This window comes from Ranitomeya imitator, chromosome 1 (assembly GCF_032444005.1).
Source record: "Ranitomeya imitator isolate aRanImi1 chromosome 1, aRanImi1.pri, whole genome shotgun sequence".
NCBI lineage: Eukaryota > Metazoa > Chordata > Amphibia > Anura > Dendrobatidae > Ranitomeya > Ranitomeya imitator.
Genome location: NC_091282.1, coordinates 915,894,726 through 915,919,605, shown reverse-complemented (window position 1 = coordinate 915,919,605; position 24,880 = coordinate 915,894,726). Strand labels below are relative to the sequence as shown.

Below are 24,880 nucleotides of genomic sequence, written 5' to 3'. Positions count from 1 at the left end.
AGTGCCTACGCCCCACTCCATACAGACTTTTTGCAAATGGGCGGTTAGGAGATCTGTCCCTAAACGGGGGTAATATAAACTGTGCAGGAGTTGTGGGTTAAATCCGCGCTGCCTTAACCCTGCTGTTCTGTTCGGTGTGGGGAGACCTATTTTGAACTTTGGTATTTTTTGGGGTGTTCAAGATGCGGTTCTGAAACTTGTGGTTGATTGACTTAAATGAGGATGGGTCGGTCGGCCACGGGTTTCAGAGCCGCATCTTGAATATTTTAAAAAATATTGAAGTTCAAAGTCGGTCATTTTTGACCAACAGAACAGCAGGGTTAATGATGAAGTTCCAAGGATAATAAGTTTAAAAGGTGGTTTATTCAACGCGTTTCAAGGTCAGTGCGACCTCTTCTTCAGGAAATTCCACATACAACATACAGATACAATGTGCTTACATTGTTTAAATACCAAGTAAAAGTTGACAGCACAACACCCTTCTTTTTTTTTTTCTTTTTTTTTTCTTTCCTTTCTTTCCCCTTCCCTTCCCTCCCTTCCTTCCTCTTACAAAAGGTCAATACAACTTTGTCGACACAGAATTCATTGAAGGGTAGTCTTGCATTAATTTATATTTACAGGATAATATTAAGTTAAAAGAGATGGTAATCAGTTGGTTAAGTTAATCGATTAAATGTCTCTTCAATGAAAAAAGAAAAAAAGAGAAAAAAAAAAAAAGGAAGATAGCTGATAAGAACCTGTGAGGTGAGATTCCCCAGTTACCAAGTTCTGCTGCATAATGCACAGGCTACTGAGCCACACCATTCACTTCTTTGCGTATAAAAGCTATTGATTATTAAATTTGAATTCCACCTTAAACAAAAATGTATTATTAAAAAAAGAAATCTTTTATTATTAAAACAACTACTAAAAAAATAGATAAATATATATATGTATAAATTCCTGGACAGGTTGTCTCTATTTCCTTTTTGGGGGTGTTCCATTCTATAATATCAGGATTGAGATACAGCAAAAAGTCTGTTTGCTGCTGTAGACAAGAGGGAAAAAAAAAAAACACCACAGCAACATTGGAAGTAATTTAACTCAATTGGGAGCAACATGGCGCTGAGCTCCAAACAAAAACATATGTCCACACTCCAATCCAGGAGATCGACACCATCAACCACATCAGTGGGCTATGTACACACTAGGCTAATTATTTACTAAATATATTTCTCACGAATTAGGATATATAGATTACATTATAAAAAATAAATAATTAAATAATTAAAAACATTGTTCATATCAAGGGACAATAAATACATCAAACTAATTATATATATATATAGTTTACCATTTATAAAAAATAGAGATTACAAAAACAATTCTGTATATATAATACCAAATTAAATGAAAGCCTCAGTGATCTCATTCAGACCCTGCGGTTTCAAGCTCCCTAATTTGTACATCCAATACACCTCCAAAGGAGGTTTCAAGGTCAGTGCGACCTCTTCTTCAGGAAATTCCACATACAACATACAGATACAATGTGCTTACATTGTTTAACCCCTTCATGACCCAGCCTATTTTGACCTTAATGACCTGGCCGTTTTTTGCAATTCTGACCAGTGTCCCTTTATGAGGTAATAACTCAGGAACGCTTCAACGGATCCTAGCGGTTCTGAGATTGTTTTTTCGTGACATATTGGGCTTCATGTTAGTGGTAAATTTAGGTCAATAAATTCTGCGTTTATTTGTGATAAAAACGGAAATTTGGCGAAAATTTTGAAAATTTCGCAATTTTCACATTTTGAATTTTTATTCTGTTAAACCAGAGAGTTATGTGACACAAAATAGTTAATAAATAACATTTCCCACATGTCTACTTTACACCAGCACAATTTTGGAACCAAATTTTTTTTTGCTAGGAAGTTATAAGAGTTAAAATTTGACCAGCGATTTCTCATTTTTACAACGAAATTTACAAAACCATTTTTTTTAGGGACCACCTCACATTTGAAGTCAGTTTGAGGGGTCTATATGGCTGAAAATACCCAAAAGTGACACCATTCTAAAAAATGCACCCCTCAAGGTGCTCAAAACCACATTCAAGAAGTTTTTTAACCCTTCAGGTGCTTCACAGCAGCAGAAGCAACATGGAAGGAAAAAATGAACATTTAACTTTTTAGTCACAAAAATTATCTTTTAGCAACATTTTTTTTATTTTCCCAATGGTACAAGGAGAAACTGAACCACGAAAGTTGTTGTCCAATTTGTCCTGAGTACGCTGATACCTCACATGTGGGGGTAAACCACTGTTTGGGCGCACGGCAGGGCTTGGAAGGGAAGGAGCGCCATTTGACTTTTTGAATGAAAAATTGGCTCCACTCTTTAGCGGACACCATGTCACGTTTGGAGAGCCCCCGTGTGCCTAAAAATTGGAGCTCCCCCACACGTGACCCCATTTTGGAAACTAGACGCCCCAAGGAACTTATCTAGATGCATAGTGAGAACTTTGAACCCCCGGGGGCTTCACAAATTGATCCGTAAAAATGAAAAAGTACTTTTTTTCACTAAAAAACTCTTTTAGCCTCAATTTTTTTCATTTTCACATGGGCAACAGGATAAAATGGATCCTAAAATTTGTTGGGCAATTTCTCATGAGTACACCGATACCTCAGATGTGGGGGTAAACCACTGTTTGGGCACATGGTAAGGTTCGGAAGGGAAGGAGCGCCATTTGACTTTTTGAATTAAAAATTATCTCCATCGTTAGCGGACACCATGTCGTGTTTGGAGAGCCCCCGTGTGCCTAAACATTGGAGCTCCCCCACAAATGACCCCATTTTGGAAACTAGACCCCCCAAGGAACTTATCTAGATGCATATTGAGCACTTTAAACCCTCAGGTGCTTCACAAATTGATCTGTAAAAATGAAAAAGTACTTTTTTTTTCACAAAAAAATTCTTTTCGCCTCAGTTTTTCATTTTCACATGGGCAATAGGATAAAATGAATCCTAAAATTTGTTGGGCAATTTCTCCCGAGTACGCCGATACCTCATATGTGGGGGTAAACCACTGTTTGGGCACACGGCAGAGCTCGGAAGGGAAGGCGCGCCATTTGACTTTTTGAATGGAAAATTAGCTCCAATTGTTAGCGGACACCATGTCGCGTTTAGAGAGCCCCTGTGTGCCTATGCATTGGAGCTCCCCCACAAGTGACCCCATTTTGGAAACTAGACCCCCCAAGGAACTTATCTAGATGCATATTGAGCACTTTAAACCCCCAGGTGCTTCACAGAAGTTTATAATGCAGAGCCATGAAAATAAAAAATTATTTTTCTTTCCTCAAAAATGATTTTTAGCCTGGAATTTCCTATTTTGCCAAGGGTAATAGGAGAAATTGGACCGCAAATGTTGTTGTCCAGTTTGTCCTGAGTACGCTGATACCCCATATGTGGGGGTAAACCACTGTTTGGGCGCACGGCAGGGCTCGGAAGGGAAGGCACGCCAATTGGCTTTTTAAATGGAAAATTAGCTCCAATCATTAGCGGACACCATGTCACGTTTGGAGAGCCCCTGTGTGCCTAAACATTGGAGATCCCCCACATATGACCCCATTTTGGAAACTAGACCCCCAAAGGAACTAATCTAGATGTGTGGTGAGGACTTTGAACTTCCAAGTGCTTCACAGAAGTTTATAACGCAGAGCCATGAAAATAAAATAAAAATTTTATTTTCTCTAAAATGATTTTTTAGCCTGCAATTTATTATTTTCCCAAGGGTAACAGGAGAAATTTGACCCCAAAAGTTGTTGTACAGTTTCTCCTGAGTACGCTGATACCCCATATGTGGGGGTAAACCACAGTTTGGGCACATGTCGGGGCTCGGAAGTCAAGTAGTGACATTTTGAAATGCAGACTTTGATGGAATGCTCTGCGGGCGTTACGTTGCGTTTGCAGAGCCCCTGATGTGGCTAAACAGTAGAAACCCCCCACAAGTGACCCCATTTTAGAAACTAGACCCCGAAAGGAACTTATCTAGATGTGAGGTGAGCACTTTGAACCCCCAAGTGCTTCACAGAAGTTTATAACACAGAGCAGTGAAAATAATAAATACGTTTTCTTTCCTCAAAAATAATTTTTTAGCCCAGAATTTTTTATTTTCCCAAGGGTTACAGGAGAAATTGGACCCCAAAAGATGTTGTCCAGTTTCTCCTGAGTACGCTGATACCCCATATGTGGGGGTAAACCACTGTTTGGGCACACGTCGGGGCTCAGAAGGGAAGTAGTGACTTTTGAAATGCAGACTTTGATGGAATGGTCTGCGGGCATCACGTTGCGTTTGCAGAGCCCCTGGTGTGCCTAAACAGTAGAAACCCCCCACAAGTGACCCCATTTTGGAAACTAGACCCCCCAAGGAACTTATCTAGATATGTGGTGAGCACTTTGAACCCCCAAGTGCTTCACAGACGTTTACAACGCAGAGCCGTGAAAATAAAAAATCATTTTTCTTTCCTCAAAAATGATGTTTTAGCAAGCAATTTTTTATTTTCTCAAGGGTAACAGGAGAAATTGGACCCCAGTAATTGTTGCCCAGTTTGTCCTGAGTACGCTGATACCCCATATGTGGGGGTAAACCACTGTTTGGGCACATGTCGGGGCTCGGAAGTCAAGTAGTGACGTTTTGAAATGCAGACTTTGATGGAATGGTCTGCGGGCGTCACGTTGCGTTTGCAGAGCCCCTGGTGTGCCTAAACAGTAGAAACCCCCCACAAGTGACCCCATTTTGGAAACTAGACCCCCCAAGGAACTTATCTAGATATGTGGTGAGCACTTTGAACCCCCAAGTGCTTCACAGACGTTTACAACGCAGAGCCGTGAAAATAAAAAATCATTTTTCTTTCCTCAAAAATGATGTTTTAGCAAGCAATTTTTTATTTTCTCAAGGGTAACAGGAGAAATTGGACCCCAGTAATTGTTGCCCAGTTTGTCCTGAGTACACTGATACCCCATATGTGGGGGTAAACCACTGTTTGGGCACACGTCGGGGCTCGGAAGGGAAGGAGCACCATTTGACTTTTTGAATAAAAGATTGGCTGGAATCAATGGTGGCGCCATGTTGCGTTTGGAGACCCCCTGATGTGCCTAAACAGTGGAAACCCCTCAATTCTAACGCCAACACACCCCTAACCCTTATCCCAACTGTAGCCGTAACCCTAACCACAACCCTAACCGCAACACACCCCTAACCACAACCCTAACCCCAACACACCCCTAACCCTAACCACAACCCTAATTCCAACCCAACCCTAACCCTAAGGCTATGTACCCACGTTGCGGATTCGTGTGAGATTTTTCCGCACCATTTTTGAAAAATCCGCGGGTAAAAGGCACTGCGTTTTACCTGCGGATTTACTGCGGATTTCACCTGCGGATTCCTATTGAGGAATAGGTGTAAAACGCTGCGGAATCCGCACAAAGAATTGACATGCTGCGGAAAATACAACGCAGCGTTTCCGTGCGGTATTTTCCGCACCATGGGCACAGCGGATTTGGTTTTCCATAGGTTTACATGGTACTGTAAACCTGATGGAACACTGCTGCGGATCCGCAGCGGCCAATCCGCTGCGGATCCGCAGCCAAATCCGCACCGTGTGCACATAGCCTAATTCTAAAAGTATGTGCACACGCTTCGGAAAACGCTGCGGATCCGCAGCAGTTTCCCATGAGTTTACATTTCAATGTAAACCTATGGGAAACAAAAATCGCTGTACACATGCTGCGGAAAAACTGCACGGAAACGCAGCGGTTTATATTCCGCAGCATGTCACTTCTTTCTGCGGATTCCACAGCGGTTTTACAACTGCTCCAATAGAAAATCGCAGTTGTAAAACCGCAGTGAAAGGCGCAGAAAAACCGCGGTAAATCTGCCATAAATCCGCAGCGGTTTAGCACTGCGGATTTATCAAATCCGCTGCGGAAAAATCCGCAGAGGACCAGAATACGTGTGCACATACCGAAACCCTAACCCTACCCCTAACCCTACCCCTAACCCTACCCCTAACCCTACCCCTAACCCTACCCCTAACCCTACCCCTAACCCTAACCCTAACCCTAGTTCTAACTCCAACCTTAGTGAAAAAAAAAAAAAATTCTTTATTTTATTATTGTCCCTATCTATGGGGGACAAATGGGGGGGGGTCATTTACTGTTTTTTTATTTTGACCACTGTGATAGATTATATCACAGTGATCAAAATTCACATTGGAACGAATCTGCCGGCCGGCAGATTCGGCGGGCGCACTGCGCATGCGCCCGCCATTTTGGAACATGGCGGCGCTCGGGGAAGAAGACGGACGGACCCCGCCAGGATCGGTAAGTATAAGGGGGGGAGATCAGGGCACAGGGGGGGGAGATCAGGGCACGGGGGGGCGTCGGAGCACGGGGGGGGAGGGATCGGAGCATGGGGGAGAGTGATCGGTGTGCGGGCGGGTGGATCGGTGTGCAGGGGGGGTGGATCGGTGTGCAGGGGGGGTGGATCGGAGCACGGGGGGGATCGGAGTGCGGGGGGGTTTGATTGGAGCACGGGGGGGTGTGATTGGAGCACGGGGGGAGCGGACAGGAGGACGGGGGAGCGGAGCACAGGACGGAGGGGAGCGGAGCACAGATCGGGGGGCTGGGGGGGCGATCGGTGGGGTGGGGTGGGGGCACATTAGTATTTCCAGCCATGGCCGATGATATTGCAGCATCGGCCATGGCTGGATTGTAATATTTCACCATTTTTTTAGGTGAAATATTACAAATCGCTCTGATTGGCAGTTTCACTTTCAACAGCCAATCAGAGCGATCGTAGCCACGAGGGGGTGAAGCCACCCCCCCTGGGCTAAACTACCACTCCCCCTGTCCCTGCAGATCGGGTGAAATGGGAGTTAACCCTTTCACCCGATCTGCAGGGACGCGATCTTTCTGTGACACAGCATATGCGTCACAGGTCGGATTGGCACCGACTTTCATGACGCATACGCTGTGTCACAGGTCGGGAAGGGGTTAAATACCAAGTAAAAGTTGACAGCACAACACCCTTCTTTTTTTTTTTTCTCTTTTTTTCTTTTTTCATTGAAGAGACATTTAATCGATTAACTTAACCAACTGATTACCATCTCTTTTAACTTAATATTATCCTGTAAATATAAATTAATGCAAGACTACCCTTCAATGAATTCTGTGTCGACAAAGTTGTATTGACCTTTTGTAAGAGGAAGGAAGGGAGGGAAGGGAAGGGGAAAGAAAGGAAAGAAAAAAAAGAAGGGTGTTGTGCTGTCAACTTTTACTTGGTATTTAAACAATGTAAGCACGTTGTATCTGTATGTTGTATGTGGAATTTCCTGAAGAAGAGGTCACACTGACCTTGAAACGCGTTGAATAAACCACCTTTTAAATTTATTATCCTTGGAACTTCATCATTAACCCCTTCATGACCAGGGGATTTTTCGTTTTTCCGTGTTCGTTTTTCGCTCCCCTCCTTCCCAGAGCCATAACTTTTTTATTTTTCCGTCAATTTGGCCATGTGAGGGCTTATTTTTTGCGGGACGAGTTGTACTTTTGAACGACATCATTGGTTTTAACATGTCGTGTACTAGAAAACGGGAAAAAAATTCCAAGTGCGGTGAAATTGCAAAAAAAGTGCAATCCCACATTGGTTTTTTGTTTGGCTTTTTTGCTAGGTTCACTAAATGCTAAAAATGACCTGCCATTATGATTCTCCAGGTCATTACGAGTTCATAGACACCAAACATGACTAGGTTATTTTTTATCTAAGTGGTGAAAAAAAATTCCAAACTTTGCTAAAAAAAAAAAAAAAAATTGCGCCATTTTCCGATACTCGTAGCGTCTCCATTTTTCGTGATCTGGGGTCGGTTGAGGGCTTATTTTTTTGCGTGCCGAGATGACGTTTTTAATGATAGCATTTCGGTGCAGATACGTTCTTTTGATCGCCCGTTATTGCATTTTAATGCAATGTCGCGGCGACCAAAAAAACGTAATTCTGGCGTTTCGAGTTTTTTTCCCGCTACGCTGTTTAGCGATCAGGTTAATACTTTTTTTTATTTGATAGATCGGGCAATTCTGAGCGCGGCGATACCAAATATGCGTAGATTTGATATTTTTTTATTGATTTATTTTGATTGGGGCGAAAGGGGGGTGATTTAAACTTTTATGTTTTTTTTATTTTTTTCACATTTTTTTAAACTTTTTTTTTTAACTTTTGCCATGCTTCAATAGCCTCCATGAGAAGCTAGAAGCAGGCACAAGCCGATCGGCTCTGCTACATAGCAGCGATCTGCTGATCGCTGCTATGTAGCAGAATTGCACGTGTGCTGTGAGCGCCGTCCACAGGGTGGCGCTCACAGCGACGGGCAATCAGTAACCATAGAGGTCTCAAGGACCTCTATGGCTACAATGGAGACGCATCGCCGACCCCCGGACATGTGACGGGGGTCGGCGATGACGTCATTTCCGGCCGCCCGGCCGGAAGCGGTAGTTAAATGCCGCTGTCTGCGTTTGACAGCGGCATTTAACTAGTTAATAGGTGCGGGCAGATCGCGATTCTGCCCGCGCCTATTACGGGCACATGTCAGCTGTTCAAAACAGCTGACATGTCCCGGCTTTGGTGCGGGCTCACCGCGGAGCCCTGCATCAAAGCAGGGGAGCCGGCATCGGACGGTATAGTACGTCCGATGCCGGTAAGGGGTTAAGGCAGCGCGGATTTAACCCACAACTCCTGCACAGTTTATATTGTCATACGGCCATTGATCGGCTTGTGGATCTGCAGCAGCCAAAATCGCTACATGCTTTTCATTCAACAAAATCAGGTGAGCAATTCTAAGAAAGCTCTCCCGGTTATCTAGAGGATAAGACCCTATTTTGCGCATTGTGTCTCCATTTTTTTCCTATAGCACCTAAACCGGGGTAGAAACATGCATGATCTCGTATTGGCGACTCTGTTCAATCAATTCCACATATTCATCATCATCAGGATTGGAGGAGCCATCAGGTGGGTGAATCTGAATTCGGATAGGTTCGTCCAGGGGGAGATGTGGCATCAGGTTTGTTGTTTCCTCGACTGTCTTTTCCATCATCCTGTGGATACAAGGGATTACGCAGCAACCAGAAATTATCACAAGAACAAAAATAACAAGTATGGCTGCCCCAACCTGTGCTAGCATCCTTTGCCACCCACTCATCCACCCAAAGTACTGGTCCCAAGGATCTTTCACTCCTGAATTCTGTTTCAATTCCTCTGGCAGCTCAGTGAGTTTCTGTATTGCCACTGTGACTTTACCATTGGGGCCAGTATTGTCTGGGATGTAGGTGCAATAGGTGTCTTTGAACATCTTACAAACACCTCCTTTCTCAGCTAGTATCATGTCTAAGGCCATTCTATTCTGGAATGCCATGATGGAAGTGGGGCCCAACTGGTCTGCCAGACCTTTCAGAGCATCTTGGGTGTAGTTAACAAATCTCTGCTGGTTGTAATACACATAATTTATCCAATCAACATTTTTGTTCACAATTATTATTGGCAATAATGTCTCGGACACCACAGGTGGAAAAAGTAACATCCTCCCCCAACAGAAGGTTAGGCAACCCTTTCATCGCCAGCCACAGATACGTTTTCGGCCCTTTTGCAGCCCCGGGTGGGCCACCTCATCCAATCCCTTTGGCTCGGGCCGCCCCACTCAGGATGACAGAGATCATCAAGTCTCTTACAAAACCAACCCATTGTGGAAGAACAATCCCAACAAGTCCAGATCTAAGGGATCCAGGTCCCACAGATTTTCAACCAAATGACTTGAGACTCTTTCCGGTCGACACCAGCAGAGTAGGCGGTCGCCTGCTCTGGTTTCGCAACGTCTGGCTCCGTGTCATTTCTGACGCATGGGTTAGAGATCTGATGTCTTCCGGATACAAAATAGAGTTTTGCTCACACCCCCCAAATTTTTTTTTTCTTTCCTGTACCCCCAAAGTAGAGGCACACGCCCGATCCTTTTTTCAGGTCATCTAGTCAATGGGGTTATCATTCCTGTGCTGAAAAACAAAAGATTCCTGGGGTTCTACTCGAACCTGTTCGTGGTTCCAAAAAAGGACAGAACTATAAGGCCCATTCTGGACCTAAAGCTCCTGAACAGGTTCGTAAAAATCACGTTTCCAAATGGAGTCCCTCTGCTCTGTCATCTCTTTGATGGAAAAAGGTGAGTTCTTGGCGACTATTGACATCCAAGACGCCTGTCTTCATATTCCCATTTTTCCCTCTCATCAAAGGTTCCTGGGTTTTGCTGTCCGTGGGCTACACTTTCAGTTTACAACCCTGCCCTTCAGACTAGCCACCACTCCCAGGGTGTTTACAAAGGTCATGGCGGCCGTCATGTCCATTCTGCATTCTCAGGGCATTGTCATCTTGCCATACTTAGACGATGTCCTGATCGTGTTTTCAGGCTTGCAAAGAATGCGTCTACATCATGTTGGATGCACTGCCTGGGGTGGCTCATAAACTTGAGCAAGTCTTCTTCTGTCCCAGCTCAGAAAATTTCCTTCTTAGGAATGATCTTGGACACCTCCCAAAGGTTGGTGATTCTCCCTCAAGGTCCTAGCCATTCATCTGGGAGTTCAGGCACTCCGTCGGCCAATTCCTCGTTCCATCCAATTTGGCATGAGGGTCCTAGGAAAAATGGTGGCGGCAATGGAAGCTGTTCCATTTGCCCAGTTTCACCTCCACCCCTTGCAGCATGCACTGCTGGCAATCTGGGACAAGAGGCCGTTTTCTCTTGACCACCCGTGCTTTCTGTCCGCCCGGGTCAGGAAGGCACTCAGGTGGTAGACGCTGAGTTCTTCCCTCCTTCAAGGGAAACGCTTCTCCCCGGATCATTGGCTGGTGGTCACTACCGACGCCAGTCTCCTCGGCTGGGGAGCTGTTTTCCATCACCACTCGGCTTAGGGGCGTTGGTCGCCTCGGTAGTCACGCTTTCCAATCAATCTCCTAGAAATTCGGGCAATTCGATGGGATTTATGGCGGGGCGCCCAGTCTGAATTCAGTCAGACAATGTCAAGGCCGTGGCTTATATCAATCACCAAGGGGCCATCCGCAGCAGAGCGAGCATGCGCGAAGTAGAGCACATCCTCTGCTGGGCAGAGATAAACCATTCAGTGATCTCAGCAGCTCACATACCAGGCGTAGAGAACTGGGCAGCGGACTTTCTCAGCCAGCAGGGTCTCTCATTGGGAAATGGTCTCCATCCAGAGGTTCTTCAGCAGATTTGTCAATGCTGGGGAACCCCGGATGTGGATCTTGTGGCCTCCATGTTAAACACCGAGGTGCCCGAGTTTGTCGCTCGATCCTGAGACCCAAAGACCATTATTAGCGTGGATGCCTTGGTCCTTCCATAGAATCAGTTCCGGCAACCATACACGTTTCCGCCATTGCCGCTGCTTCCGAAAGTCATCCTGAAGGTCAATTCGGAAGGGGTCCCAGTAATCCTAGTCACCCCAGACTGGCCTTGTCGGGCATAGTATGCAGAGCTAATGCAACTAGTTGCCAAGTTCCCGTGGCGGCTACTGGATAGACTGGACCTACTTTCCCAGGGTCCGATCTACCATCAGAACTCAGGGGCTCTGTGTTTAATGGATTGGCCATTGAATCCTGGGTCCTGACCTTGGCCGGGTTCTCCTGGGATGTAGTTACCACGATGATTAGTGCTCTATCACCGCACCTGGAAGTTCTTTTTTGCGTAGTCCAGAGACCGCGGTCGTCCTCCACTCATTCTTTCCATTCCTAACATTTTAGAGTTTCTTCAAACCGGCATGGACTTCGGTCTAGCGCCAAGTTCCCTGAAAGGACAGATCTCAGCCTTGTCCGTCTTATTTCAGTGCAGGATTGCATCAAACTGCAGGTGAAGACTTTCATTAAGGGGGTCTTCCTTGTGGTACTTCCCTATAGAGCTCCCCTGGACACGTGGGACCTTAGCCTGGTCCTAGGTGTTCTACAGGAATCTCCCTTCAAGCCTCTACAGGATGTCTCGTTAACTTACTTCTCATGGAAGATTGTTTTTCTTGTCGCAATAATGTCTATCAGGCGGGTTTTGGAGTTGGCTGCTCTTTCCTGCCAAGCTCCATTTTCGATTTTTCACACAGATAAAGTGGTTCTAAGGCCAGCCCCTTCGTTTCTCCCAAAGGTCGTTTCCTCTTTTCACATTAACGGGGATATTGTCTTGCCCTCGTTTTGTCCGGAACCGGGTGGAAAAGGCCCTTCACACTTTGGATCTAGTAAGAGCTCTCAGAAGATATGTGTCAAGGACAGCACCCTTTCACCAGACGGACATGCTGTTCGTGCTCCCCCTAGGGTCACAAGAAGGGATTTGCTGCTTCAAAGTCAACTACAGCCAGGTGGATTCGTTCGGCGATTGAGGAATTTTACCACGTCAGAGGCAAGCCTATTCCAGCAGGGATCAGAGCACACTCCACGCGGTGGGTGGGCACCTCTTGGGCCCTTTGGCACCAGGCATTGGCAGAGCAGGTTTGCAAGGCTGCAACCTGGTCTAGCCTGCATACATTTTCAAAACATTACAATGTCCACACTCAGGCCTCAGCAGAGGCAAGTCTGGGCAGAAAAATTCTGCAGGCGGTGGTAGCACACCTATAGACAGTTGGTATTTGTGGCTTATTCCATTGGGTCATTTTCCCACCCAGGAACTGCTTTTGGACGTCCCATGGTCCTGTGTCCCCCAATGAGGTGAAAGAGAAACAGGGATTTTTGTGTACTCACCGTAAAATCCTTTTCTCCAAGACACTCATTGGGGACACAGCACCTGCCCTTTGGCCTGATGGCTCTGTTTGATATTTGGGTCTTTTTTTTACACATGTTGTACCTTGTATTAGATTCATTTTTTGTTCTCCTACTGCTTTTGCACTGAACTGGTCCTTGTGGAGCCAGCATGAGGGTATATACTGCAGAGGAGGAGCTAACTTTTTTCGTATTCACTTAGTGTAAGCCTCCTAGGGGCAGCAGCATACACCCATGGTCCTGTGTCCCCCAATGAGTGTCTCGGAGAAAAGGATTTTATGGTGAGTACACAAAAATCCCTGTTTTCTAATAATTGTAAAAATAAATAGTACTGCATACAAGATTTAATCCATGTTTTTGGTTGCACTTTCTCAAGTTTTAAAGTAGAAAGTAATGGGGTCCATAAAATCTGCTTTCAGAGCTGATTCTGGATTGCTGCCAGTACTGTATCCTATGGATTGACTACTCTTTAGAGCTAAGTCTGTTTTACACCACAAGACCAGTACAAATCTCCATTTTGGAGAGTTAAAGAAGTTGTTCTCTACTTGGACAACTTCTTCTTGTACTCCTTGCTTGGCCTTCAGAAAATAAAAACGTATACTCACCTCCACCGCCGATGCCACTCCTCCGGTGTCAACACTCAGTCTCCCAGGGCTCACTTGACACAGTTAAACGTGATGCTGGCGCCCAATCAGCGCTGGCGTCACTGTCCTTGTCTTCAGACAAATTGAACATGAAGAGGAAGTCCGGGCTGCAGCTGATCTCAGACTTTCTCTTCCTCCTCAATTTGACAGGAGGCAGTGAGAGTGACACTGGCACTGATTGGGCGCCTTCACCATGTGTCACAGCAACCACATGCGAGCGCCGGGACACAGAGTGTCGACACCATGGCAACAGCGCTCACACGGTGTTAGGGTTGGCGGAACACACCAAATATATAATTTATTAAATGGAATTGGTGTGTTCGCAACCCAGGATCCACCGTGCAGGAAAGCACCTGCTGCTAAATAATGGCGGCTCTATATGGCGGTATATACCAACTCTGTTAGCTTCACAGAGTAAACGCGAGAGGAAAGCTCTGTGCCCTGTTAGACTTTCACAGAGGCACAGGCCAACTACCCAGATATGAGCAGTGAGTGGTCATGCATGCATACAAAACTCCTCGCCGGAGATGTCAGCATTCTAGGGACTTATTTCAGCCGGGTCCCTGAACACATTCAAACACATGACCACATTGGCGCAAAGCATATAGCATAAGACGATACTAGCGCATGGCCGTGCGGTCATGCACAGTTTATATAGTTGCAGCACAGGAAGCTGCTACTGAAGTTTTTGCCCTTTCAGGACCTTCCAGAAGGACCAATGGAAAGTGCTGCAGTACCTGAGCATGTTTTGCCCTTTCAGGACCTTCCAGAAGGACCAATGGAATGTACTGCAGCACCTGAGCATGTGACCGAACATGTGGCCCTCGACCTCCAATGGGAGACCCTGCCCTGGGCATGCTCAGTGTGAGTAAACAAGGACTTAGTCCCAGAGAGGCTCGCTCGCCGCAGATCAGTGCAGGGTACCATAGGAAAGCCAGAAAAGGCAGTAGTGACACTAGGCACCGAATCAGCCCCAGCGAGACGCTGGGAGTGACGTCTCCGCTGAGCAGAGCCCACTGCGGCCGATACCGAATGGGAGACCGCAGCAGACACGGATCGAGACTCCCCCTGTGCAGCAGAGGAAACTCGACTCCTAACATTACCCCCCCTCCTAGGGCCCCCCCCTCCTTGAGCCTCACTACGCTCAAAAGCTGCGATAAGCAGCGGAGCCCGAATGTGCTCCACAGGCTCCCAGGTTCTATCCTCTGGGCCGTGACCCTTCCAGTCCACCAGATAAAATTTCTTGCCACGTACCACCTTGCACCCCACAATAGCATTCACCTCAAACTCATCCGTGGATGAACCCGATGTCCCAGCAGATGACTCGGAAAACCGGGACAAATGAACGGGCTTTAAGAGGGAAACGTGGAAAGTATCGGTGATACCAAGGCGTGGAGGAATAGCCAAACGGTAGACCACAGGGTTGACCTGTTCCAGAACCTTAAACGGGCCAATGTAGCGAGGAGCAAACTTAGTGGACTCAACTCGCAGCCTGATGTTACGGGCGGAGAGCCACACTAAGTCGCCAGGAGCAAAGACCGGGGCGGGGCGCCGGTGTGTATCAGCCAAAACCCTCATTCTCTCCTTGGAGGCCCGGATGGCATCCTGTGTGCGGTCCCAGATGTCACGTGCCTCCACCACCCAGTCTGCCACCCTAGAATCGGTGGATGACACGGGCATGGGCACAGGGACACGCGGATGCTGGCCGTAATTAAGGAGAAAAGGAGTTTGACCAGTGGAATCGGCTACGGCGTTGTTCAGGGCAAATGCCGCCCAAGGTAGCAAAGATGCCCAGTCATCCTGCCTAGCAGAGACGAAATGTCGCAAATATGTCACCAGAGTCTGGTTGGTTCTCTCCACCAACCCATTCGTCTCGGGATGGTATGCAGAGGAGAGGTTTAACTCTATGCTGAGTAAACGGCAGAGCTCTCTCCAAAATCAAGATGCGAACTGGGGACCCCGATCGCTGACAATCTTATCAGGCATACCATGCAAACGGAAAACGTGTTTAATGAACAACACCGCCAAGGCCCGTGCTGAGGGTAACCGAGGAAGCGGCACCAAATGCACCATCTTGGAGAAATGGTCGGTGACAACCCAAATAATGGAGCAGCCACGCGACTTGGGTAGACCCACCACAAAGTCCATCCCGACCATCTCCCAGGGCCTGTCTGCCACCGGTAGAGGGTAAAGCAACCCAGCAGGTCGTTGTCGAGGAGACCGATTCTGGGCGCAAGAAACGCACGCCTTAATATAGTCCTTGACATCTCGGGCCATATGCCGGCCACCAGTATGTTCTCGCCAGAAGCTCAGATGTCCTCTTGGTCCCAAAATGCCCACCCACTCTGGAGGAGTGAGCCCAAGAGAGAACCTCCGGTCGCAAGTTAGCTGGTACGAAAGTCTTGCCCGGGGGCACAGACTCTAGCGAAACCGGAGCTACAGTTCTCAGGCTCTCAGAAGGGACAATAAGCCGAGGCTCCACCTCCTCCTCCTCCGATGACACCACGGAGCGGGAGAGAGCGTCGGCACGAACGTTCTTCTCCCCGGAGAGGAAATGGAGAGTAAAATGGAACCGGGAGAAGAACAGGGACCATCTAGCGTGGCGAGAATTCAGCCGCTGGGCCGTTTGCAGATACACCAAGTTCTTGTGGTCAGTGAAGACTTGGAAGGGAAAGCGAGCTCCCTCCAAGAGATGTCTCCACTCCTAAAAAGCCAACTTCATGGCCAGCAACTCCCTGTCCCCGATGGAATAATTCCTCTCCGCTGGTGTGAAGATCTTGGAGAAGAAGAAGCAAGGATGCTTCTGACCTTGAGCATCCTTTTGGAAAAGGACTGCTCCAGCACCAACGGATGAGGCATCCACCTCCAAGATAAATGGCTTATCAACATCAGGGCGATGTAGGATGGGAGCGCTAGCGAAGTGTGACTTGATCGAGAGAAAGACTTTGGAGACCTCCTCTGACCACAACTTGGGATTTGCTCCCTTCTTGGTGAGGGCAACCAAGGGAGCTACCAAAGTTGAGAAGTGTGGAATGAACTGGCGATAGTAATTAATGAACCCCATAAAGCGCTGCACCGCTTTAAGAGAATGGGGTTCCTGCCAGTCCATTACAGCCTGTAGCTTGGCAGGATCCATAGCCAAACCCTGGGCAGAGATGATATAACCAAGGAAAGGCAAGGACTCCTGCTCAAACACACACTTCTCCAACTTGGCGTAGAGGGAGTTTGCCCGTAAGAGGTCGAAGACTTTGCGAACATCTCTCCGATGGGAGTCAATATCTGGAGAGAAGATGAGAATATCATCCAGATAGACTACGACCGAGGTGGTGAGCATATCCCGGAAGATGTCGTTCACAAAGTCTTGGAAAACGGCTGGGGCATTACAGAGCCCGAAGGGCATCACCAGATATTCATAGTGCCCATCCCTGGTGTTAAAAGCCGTCTTCCATTCATCCCCCTCACGGATGCGAATCTGGTTGTAAGCACCCCGCAGATCTAACTTTGTAAATACCCTCGCTCCCCGTAGCCTATCAAACAGCTCAGATATCAGGGGTAGTGGGTACTTGTTCTTAACGGTGATGGCGTTAAGACCCCTGTAGTCTATGCATGGACGTAAGTCTCCAGTCTTCTTCTGTACGAAGAAGAACCCTGCCCCTGCCGGTGACACTGACTTCCTAATGAATCCTCTTGCCAGATTCTCCTGGATGTACTGGGACATTGCCTCCGTCTCCGGGAGAGATAACGGTTAGACTCGACCCCGGGGAGGCTCAGCACCAGGCAAGAGGTCAATAGGACAGTCATAGGGGTGGTGAGGCGGAAGGGTCTCCGCAGCTCTTTTGGAGAACACGTCTGCATAGGGCCAATAGTGCTTGGGGAGAGAGGAAAGATCTGCGGGTACCTGTGTAGTAGCAACCTGAACGCACTCCCTCAGACATCTACCCTCGCAAGATTTACTCCAACCCAAAATTCTCCCAGAGGACCATTCAATATGAGGAGAATGGTAGCGAAGCCATGGTATCCCCAACAGGACCTCATCAATTCCCTCAGGAATGACTAATAGGGAGATTATCTCCTGATGTGATGGAGACACAGATAGCGTGAAAGGAATGGTTTGGTGGGTATTCTGTGAAGGTAGAGTTGACCCATTTACCACTCGAACGGTTAGCGGCTTGGCGAGCATCACCAAGGGTATTGCGTGACGCTGGGCAAAAGCGGAACACATAAAGTTACCCTCTGCCCCAGAATCCACGCATAGCTCGACCATAAGAGTGGATGGGCCTATGGTAATTGTCCCCTTGAAGGACAACTTTGAGGCAAACGTCGCCGTGTCTAGTGTACCTCCTCCAACTGCCACTAGACGCTGACGTTTCCCCGACTGCTGAGGACCCTTGGAGGCAAGGTGTCCTGACTGCTGGCAAACATGACGGACCTTATGTGCACGGGCAGACTGAGACTTGGATCCCGCTCGTGTCACCTCTAAGGCCTCATGTGACTCGGATGCCTGGACTGGAGATTCCAAAGGTTTGGCGAAGGTGGGAGCCAGCCGAAACCTCTGCCTACACTGAGCTCGCTCCAACCTCCGCTCGTTAAAACGGAGGTCAGTACGAGTAGATACGGCTATGAGCTCCTCCAGTGTGGCGGGAATCTCCCTAGTGGCCAAAGCGTCCTTCACATGGTCAGCCAGCCCCCTCCAAAATACGGGAATGAGGGTTTTATCTGGCCATTCCAACTCAGACGCTAATGTCCGGAAGTGAACAGCAAAATGGCTGACCATGGTTGAACCCTGAGTCAAAGCCAGCAGTTGGAGCGCTGTATCATGGGTGACTTGAGGTCCTAAAAAGACCTGTTTCAGAGTGTCCAGAAACCTAGGAACACTCCGCACCACATGATCGTTGCGCTCCCACAGCGGCGTAGCCCACTCCAACGCTCTGTCCGACAGGAGAGAGATTATGAATCCCACCTTTGCCCGCTCAGTAGGGAAACGTGCATCCAGAAGCTCGAGGTGTATACCACATTGGCTCACGAAACCCCTACAGGACTTACTGTCCCCAGAGTATCTCTCAGGCAAAGGAAGGTGAGATAGGGTCGGAACAGAGGTGGCAGTGGGCAAAGCTGCTGCAGCCACGCTAGCAGCCTGAACAGCTATTGCGGTAACCTCCACCGCCGAGGTTGCCCGCTCAAGAGACGCCAACCGGCCCTCCAGCAGCTGAATGTACCCCTGCAATCGCTGTTCATCCGCCATTACTTAGCCAGATCCTGGCGCTAGTATACTGTTAGGGTTGGCGGAACACACCAAATATATAATTTATTAAATGGAATTGGTGCGTTCGCAACCCGGGATCCACCGTGCAGGAAAGCACCTGCTGCTAAATAATGGCTGCTCTATATGGCGGTATATACCAACTCTGTTAGCTTCACAGAGTAAACGCGAGCGGAAAGCTCTGTGCCCTGTTAGACTTTCACAGAGGCACAGGCCAACTACCCAGATGTGAGCAGTGAGTGGTCATGCATGCATACAAAACTCCTCGCCGGAGATGCCAGCATTCTAGGGGCTTATTTCAGCCGGGTCCCTGAACACACTTAAACACAATCTCCTCGCCGGAGGTGCCAGCATTTTAGGGGCTTATTTCAGCCGGGTCCCTGAACACATTCAAACACATGACCACATTGGCGCAAAGCATATAGCATAAGACGATACTAGCGCATGGCCGTGCGGTCATGCGCAGTTTATATAGTTGCAGCACAGGAAGCTGCTACTGAAGTTTTTGCCCTTTCAGGACCTTCCAGAAGGACCAATGGAAAGTGCTGCAGTACCTGAGCATGTTTTGCCCTTTCAGGACCTTCCAGAAGGACCAATGGAATGTACTGCAGCACCTGAGCATGTGACCGAACATGTGGCCCTCGACCTCCAATGGGAGACCCTGCCCTGGGCATGCTCAGTGTGAGTAAACAAGGACTTAGTCCCAGAGAGGCTCGCTCGCCGCAGATCAGTGCAGGGTACCATAGGAAAGCCAGAAAAGGCAGTAGTGACCCTATGCACCGAATCAGCCCCAGCGAGACGCTGGGAGTGACGTCTCCGCTGAGCAGAGCCCACTGCGGCCGATACCGAATGGGAGACCGCAGCAGACACGGATCGAGACTCCCCCTGTGCAGCAGAGGAAACTCGACTCCTAACACACGGGAGGTGTGTATAGGCTTTATGACTTTATCGGCCCCAAACATTTTGATCAAGAAGGGGTTGTCCTAGTAGTGGACAACCCCTTTAATGTGCCTTGGGACATGATTATTTGGAACTCCTGCTTATTAGTACGGCCATCTTCGCAGATTACACAGCAATCCTGTTCTCAAAATGTATTGATCTGGTCACATGCTCCTCCACCGGCTGCCTCCTCCAATTAAAAACATCTTTCCCATCGGCATTGTTTTAATATGAGGAAGCTGATGGATTTGGTCACATGCTCCTCCATCAGCGGCGATTTTAAGAACAGGAGCGTTGTGCAGTCTGAAAAATTTTACTAACCATATGGTAGAACTTAAAACCACAGCGCAGTGCCAAAAATATGATGTAGTAAAAAAGATAAATTAAAACTCTTATAACAATCACAGTCCTACACCAGCTAACAGAATCTCTCCTATATCTATATGCTGTAAATAATATTCAATAAAACATATTGACACACACAACATTAACATCACATACACAACATGCACACCATGCAAAAAACACATACTCACCACACACAGCACACACAGCACCCGTACAATAAACACAACACGCATATAAATACTAAACATACACACACAACACATAACACATGCATGAACCCCATTCAAACAACACACAGCACACAATACACACCACAAACTTGCAAATACTACACATACACACGACACATGCACCCTTAAACTCATCACACACCACACACAAAACACACACAACACACAAAATACTACACATGCAAAAACCACATAACACTGAATCAACCCCATACAAAGAACACACGCAGAAGACAATACACTCCACACACATTCACAGACCACGCATACAACTACTACACATACACAACACATGCCCCCTTACTCTCTTTTTCTGAACGAGAGCTAATTTGAAATGCTTATAACTGTAAACTAATGCCACAGTTGAATTTACTTTTCTCGTCCTAAAGTCTTAGGCTTCTTTCACACTTCCGTTTTTACAATCTGCACAGGATCAGTCAAAATGTTGAAATGACGGATCCTGTGCAGATTGTAAAAAACTCGTGCACTGGGCCCATTTTTCTGACGGACCCGTCGAGGCTATGTGCACCTGTTGAGTATGCGTCTTCGCAGCGGTTTTCCACTGCGAAAACGCATACACAACACAAACTAGGTTTAAAAATAATAAACAAAATAAAAAAATCACAATATTCTTACCTTCCGGCTCTCGGCAGTTATTGTTCCCAGTATTGCCTTGCGTGGAATGACCTCTGATGATGTAGCGGTCTTGCGAGACCACGACGTCATCGGGTCATTTCGCAATGCATCCATGGGAACGCTAGCTACCGGGAGCATCGCGAGCATCGGTAACGCTGTGCGGGACGCCGGAAGGTAAGAATATTGCGATTTTTTTATTTTTTTAATTATTTTTAACATTATATCTTGTTACTATTGATGCTGCATAGGCAGCATCAATAGTAGAAAGAGAGAGAGAGCAAGCAAGAGAGAATTTCCCTGACAGGAAATTCTTCCAGGCATGCTCAGTTTCAAAAGACAGAACCTGTCTCTGGATTCCTGATGTTCACAGTCAGCAACAGATCCTGTGCCCATAGGCTTCCATTATAGCCAACGATGGGCAGCGCAGAACCCGTCGCTGAGTGATTTTCCGACGTGCAGAAAAAACGTTCCTCTGAACATTTTCTCCGCCCGACAAACAGCAGTTTTCCGACACATCCAGTGCACGACGGATGAAACAGATGGCCAGCCGTCACAATCTGTCGCTAATACAAGTCTATGGGAAAAAACAGGGTCCAGCAGAAAAATTGGCTGGATCCTGTTTTTTCAAAAATCGACTTATTCACATATTCATTAATGATCTGGTAGAAGGTTTACACAGTAAAATATCGATATTTGCAGATGATACAAAACTATGTAAAGCAGTTAATACAAGAGAAGATAGTATTCTGCTACAGATGGATCTGGATAAGTTGGAAACTTGGGCTGAAAGGTGGCAGATGAGGTTTAACAATGATAAATGTAAGGTTATACACATGGGAAGAAGGAATCAATATCACCATTACACACTGAACGGGAAACCACTGGGTAAATCTGACAGGGAGAAGGACTTGGGGATTCTAGTTAATGATAAACTTACCTGGAGCAGCCAATGCCAGGCAGCAGCTGCCAAGGCAAACAGGATCATGGGGTGCATTAAAAGAGGTCTGGATACACATGATGAGAGCATTATACTGCCTCTGTACAAATCCCTAGTTAGACCACACATGGAGTACTGTGTCCAGTTTTGGGCACCGGTGCTCAGGAAGGATATAATGGAACTAGAGAGAGTACAAAGGAGGGCAACAAAATTAATAAAGGGGATGGGAGAACTATAATACCCAGATAGATTAGCGAAATTAGGATTATTTAGTCTAGAAAAAAGACGACTGAGGGGCGATCTAATAACCATGTATAAGTATATAAGGGGACAATACAAATATCTCGCTGAGGATCTGTTTATACCAAGGAAGGTGACGGGCACAAGGGGGCATTCTTTGCGTCTGGAGGATAGAAGGTTTTTCCACCAACATAGAAGAGGATTCTTTACTGTTAGGGCAGTGAGAATCTGGAATTGCTTGCCTGAGGAGGTGGTGATCACCAACTCAGTCGAGGGGTTCAAGAGAGACCTGGATGTCTTCCTGGAGCTGAACAATATTGTAACATACAATTATTAGGTTCTGTAGAAGGACGTAGATCTGGGGATTTATTATGATGGAATATAGGCTGAACTGGATGGACAAATGTCTTTTTTCGGCCTTACTAACTATGTTACTATGTTACTATGACTGATTGTGAAGGGAGCTCAAAGACTGAAGTGTGAAAGAGGCCTTATCTCTCAAAAGAGATTGTGGTGTAGGGATAAAAGTGCACAAGTTTAATTATGGGATTTGTGTGGTGTATTTTTTTTCATGATGTTTAGATTGTAACCATTTTTAACACATCTGATGATAAAACATAAAGCTGCTCATTTAACTTGTTATGCTCAAGTTCCCTTTATTGCATGCACAATAAATGCCATAGAGTGGGACAAACACTCAACATGTAAAATGAAAATCCCATCCGCTAGCATTTGTCTGATTTATTTTTCTTAAATGTTTATTGACTGCCAAGAGCTCTGAAAGGCGAACATAAAACGATGGATCTAATGATCTGTTTCTTCAGTTCATTAACAGTCAAGACCACATTAATATTATTGAACTAAAACACCAGGAAAAGTCACAGTTTTGTTTTTCTTATGCAAAATGTCCTGATTCCTTTGCCCTGTCAGAACACAGCATTTCATGGTGTTTTGTACAAAAATGTAACACTGTCTCCGTGTTATGCCTCCTAAAGGTTATACCTCAAGAGAATGACACAAAATCCAGCCTGACATATAAATACATAATTCATGAAGACTCTTTGCCTTCAATAAACAATAACAACGTTCTGCAGGAAGAACTTGATACTTACGAGTGGGCGTTAAAAAGTTGGTCTCCATGTTCCAAACCCTGTGGTGGAGGTAAGTGCTGTATGGAAAAGCTGCCATTTAAGAGTTTTCCAGTTCTTCAAAAATGATGGTCTCTCCTTGAGATAGGTCAGCAATATTTTATTGGCGGGGAGCTGACTCTTGGCACTTCTGCAGATCAGCTATTTGAAGTGGGCCGCTGCCCTTCTGTAGTGTTAATGGATGCAGTGCTTGGTATTACAGCTTTGTCCCAATCAAGTGATGTATTGAGGCTTCTTCAAGCAGCCAATATGCAGGGGAATGAAATTTAGATCTCCATTGATCTAATATTTAGAGAGACCATCATTTTTCATTAACTGGACAACCCCTGATTGAGCATATTGATGACCGCGACCCTTACCGATGTGATATTATTTGAGCCAGTGGTGGCCAGATGAAAGCAGCACACAGAGCTGGAACTGCTAGGCAGCACACACGATTTAGGGATTGCTCCTTGTTACTACAACTGATCTTGCATTCACTTGAATTGGAATTGAGCTGCAGTACCCTGAAATAGCTCTTAGGCAGTGTGATGGAAACAACTGGGGATCAATAGTATTGCTGGGTGTTGGACCTGCACCGATGTGATATTGATGACCAAAAGTGTATACTGCCATTCACTGAACTGTATACTGAGTGAACACAGCTATTAACACTTACTATACATTTGGAGCTCATCATTGGTATACAGCAGAGGAAACAGATCACTTTAATGTGTTATCTAGTGATGGTCGAGCATGCTCAGCACTGCTCGATACTCGATCGAGCATCGGGGTGCTCACTTGAGTAGCGAGCAGTGCCAAGTATCACATGATGCTCGAGAGGTAGGATCCCTGTAAGTACATTATCTGAATGGGTGCAGAGAGAGAGAATATTTACATCCATTGGAAAAATGCTCAAGTTTGCCATTCACTTCCATTATGATCGCTACTCGAGTCGAGAACGTCCAACGTTCTAGTATCTTGCAGCGCCGGAGTCCTGGGTTGAAATCCCACCAAGGACAACATCTGCAAGGAGTTTGTATGTTTTTCCCGTGTTTGCATGGGTTTCCTCCGGGTACTACGGTTTCCTCCCACATTCCAAAGACATACTGATTGGATTTCGATTGTGAGCCCCATCCGGGACAGCGATGATAATATGTGCAAAAAACTGTAAAACGCTGCGGAATATGATGGCGCTATATAAATAAAGAGATTATTTTTATCAAGCAGTCAAGCATTTCACTGCTCAATCAACACTAGTGTTGTTCCATTCAGAGTTCCTTTCTGGGAATTATAGATAAAAAGGGAACACTTGAGTGACAAAACGAAGAGCATCTGAAAAGAGCATCCCCCACTCTGGCAACACCGTCTACCCATGTATTACATTTTTGCCCATACATTTGAGCACATACTGAAGGGAGAATGAACAGTTTTATGATTACCGTAGTTTGAGGCAATTGCTGATTGCCTTAAGTGAGATTGGCTGAATGGATATTAATCAGCTGGTTATCTGTCTTTAATCTTAATAGGAATTCTCCACATGGGACAATCCCATAAAGTCAGTATATTGTAAGCTCAATATGCACCGCAATTGGTTATTGCACACTTCCATATTATGTAATATTAGCTTCAGTTTATACCATGGCACCCATACAATGGTGCATAGGACCTTACTATATGTACAGTACAGACCAAAAGTTGGG

General features: G+C 46.4%; 1 protein-coding gene across 1 annotated transcript in view; it reads left to right on the top strand.

Moving 5' to 3' along the window:
• ADAMTS3 (ADAM metallopeptidase with thrombospondin type 1 motif 3) overlaps positions 1–24,880 on the top strand; it is a 377,062-nt gene that overhangs the window by 336,932 nt on the left and 15,250 nt on the right. Inside the window, exon 18 of the mRNA XM_069743515.1 lies at positions 23,046–23,211. Coding sequence (XP_069599616.1) covers positions 23,046–23,211 — 166 coding nt within the window. The remainder of the gene's footprint in view (positions 1–23,045; positions 23,212–24,880) is intronic.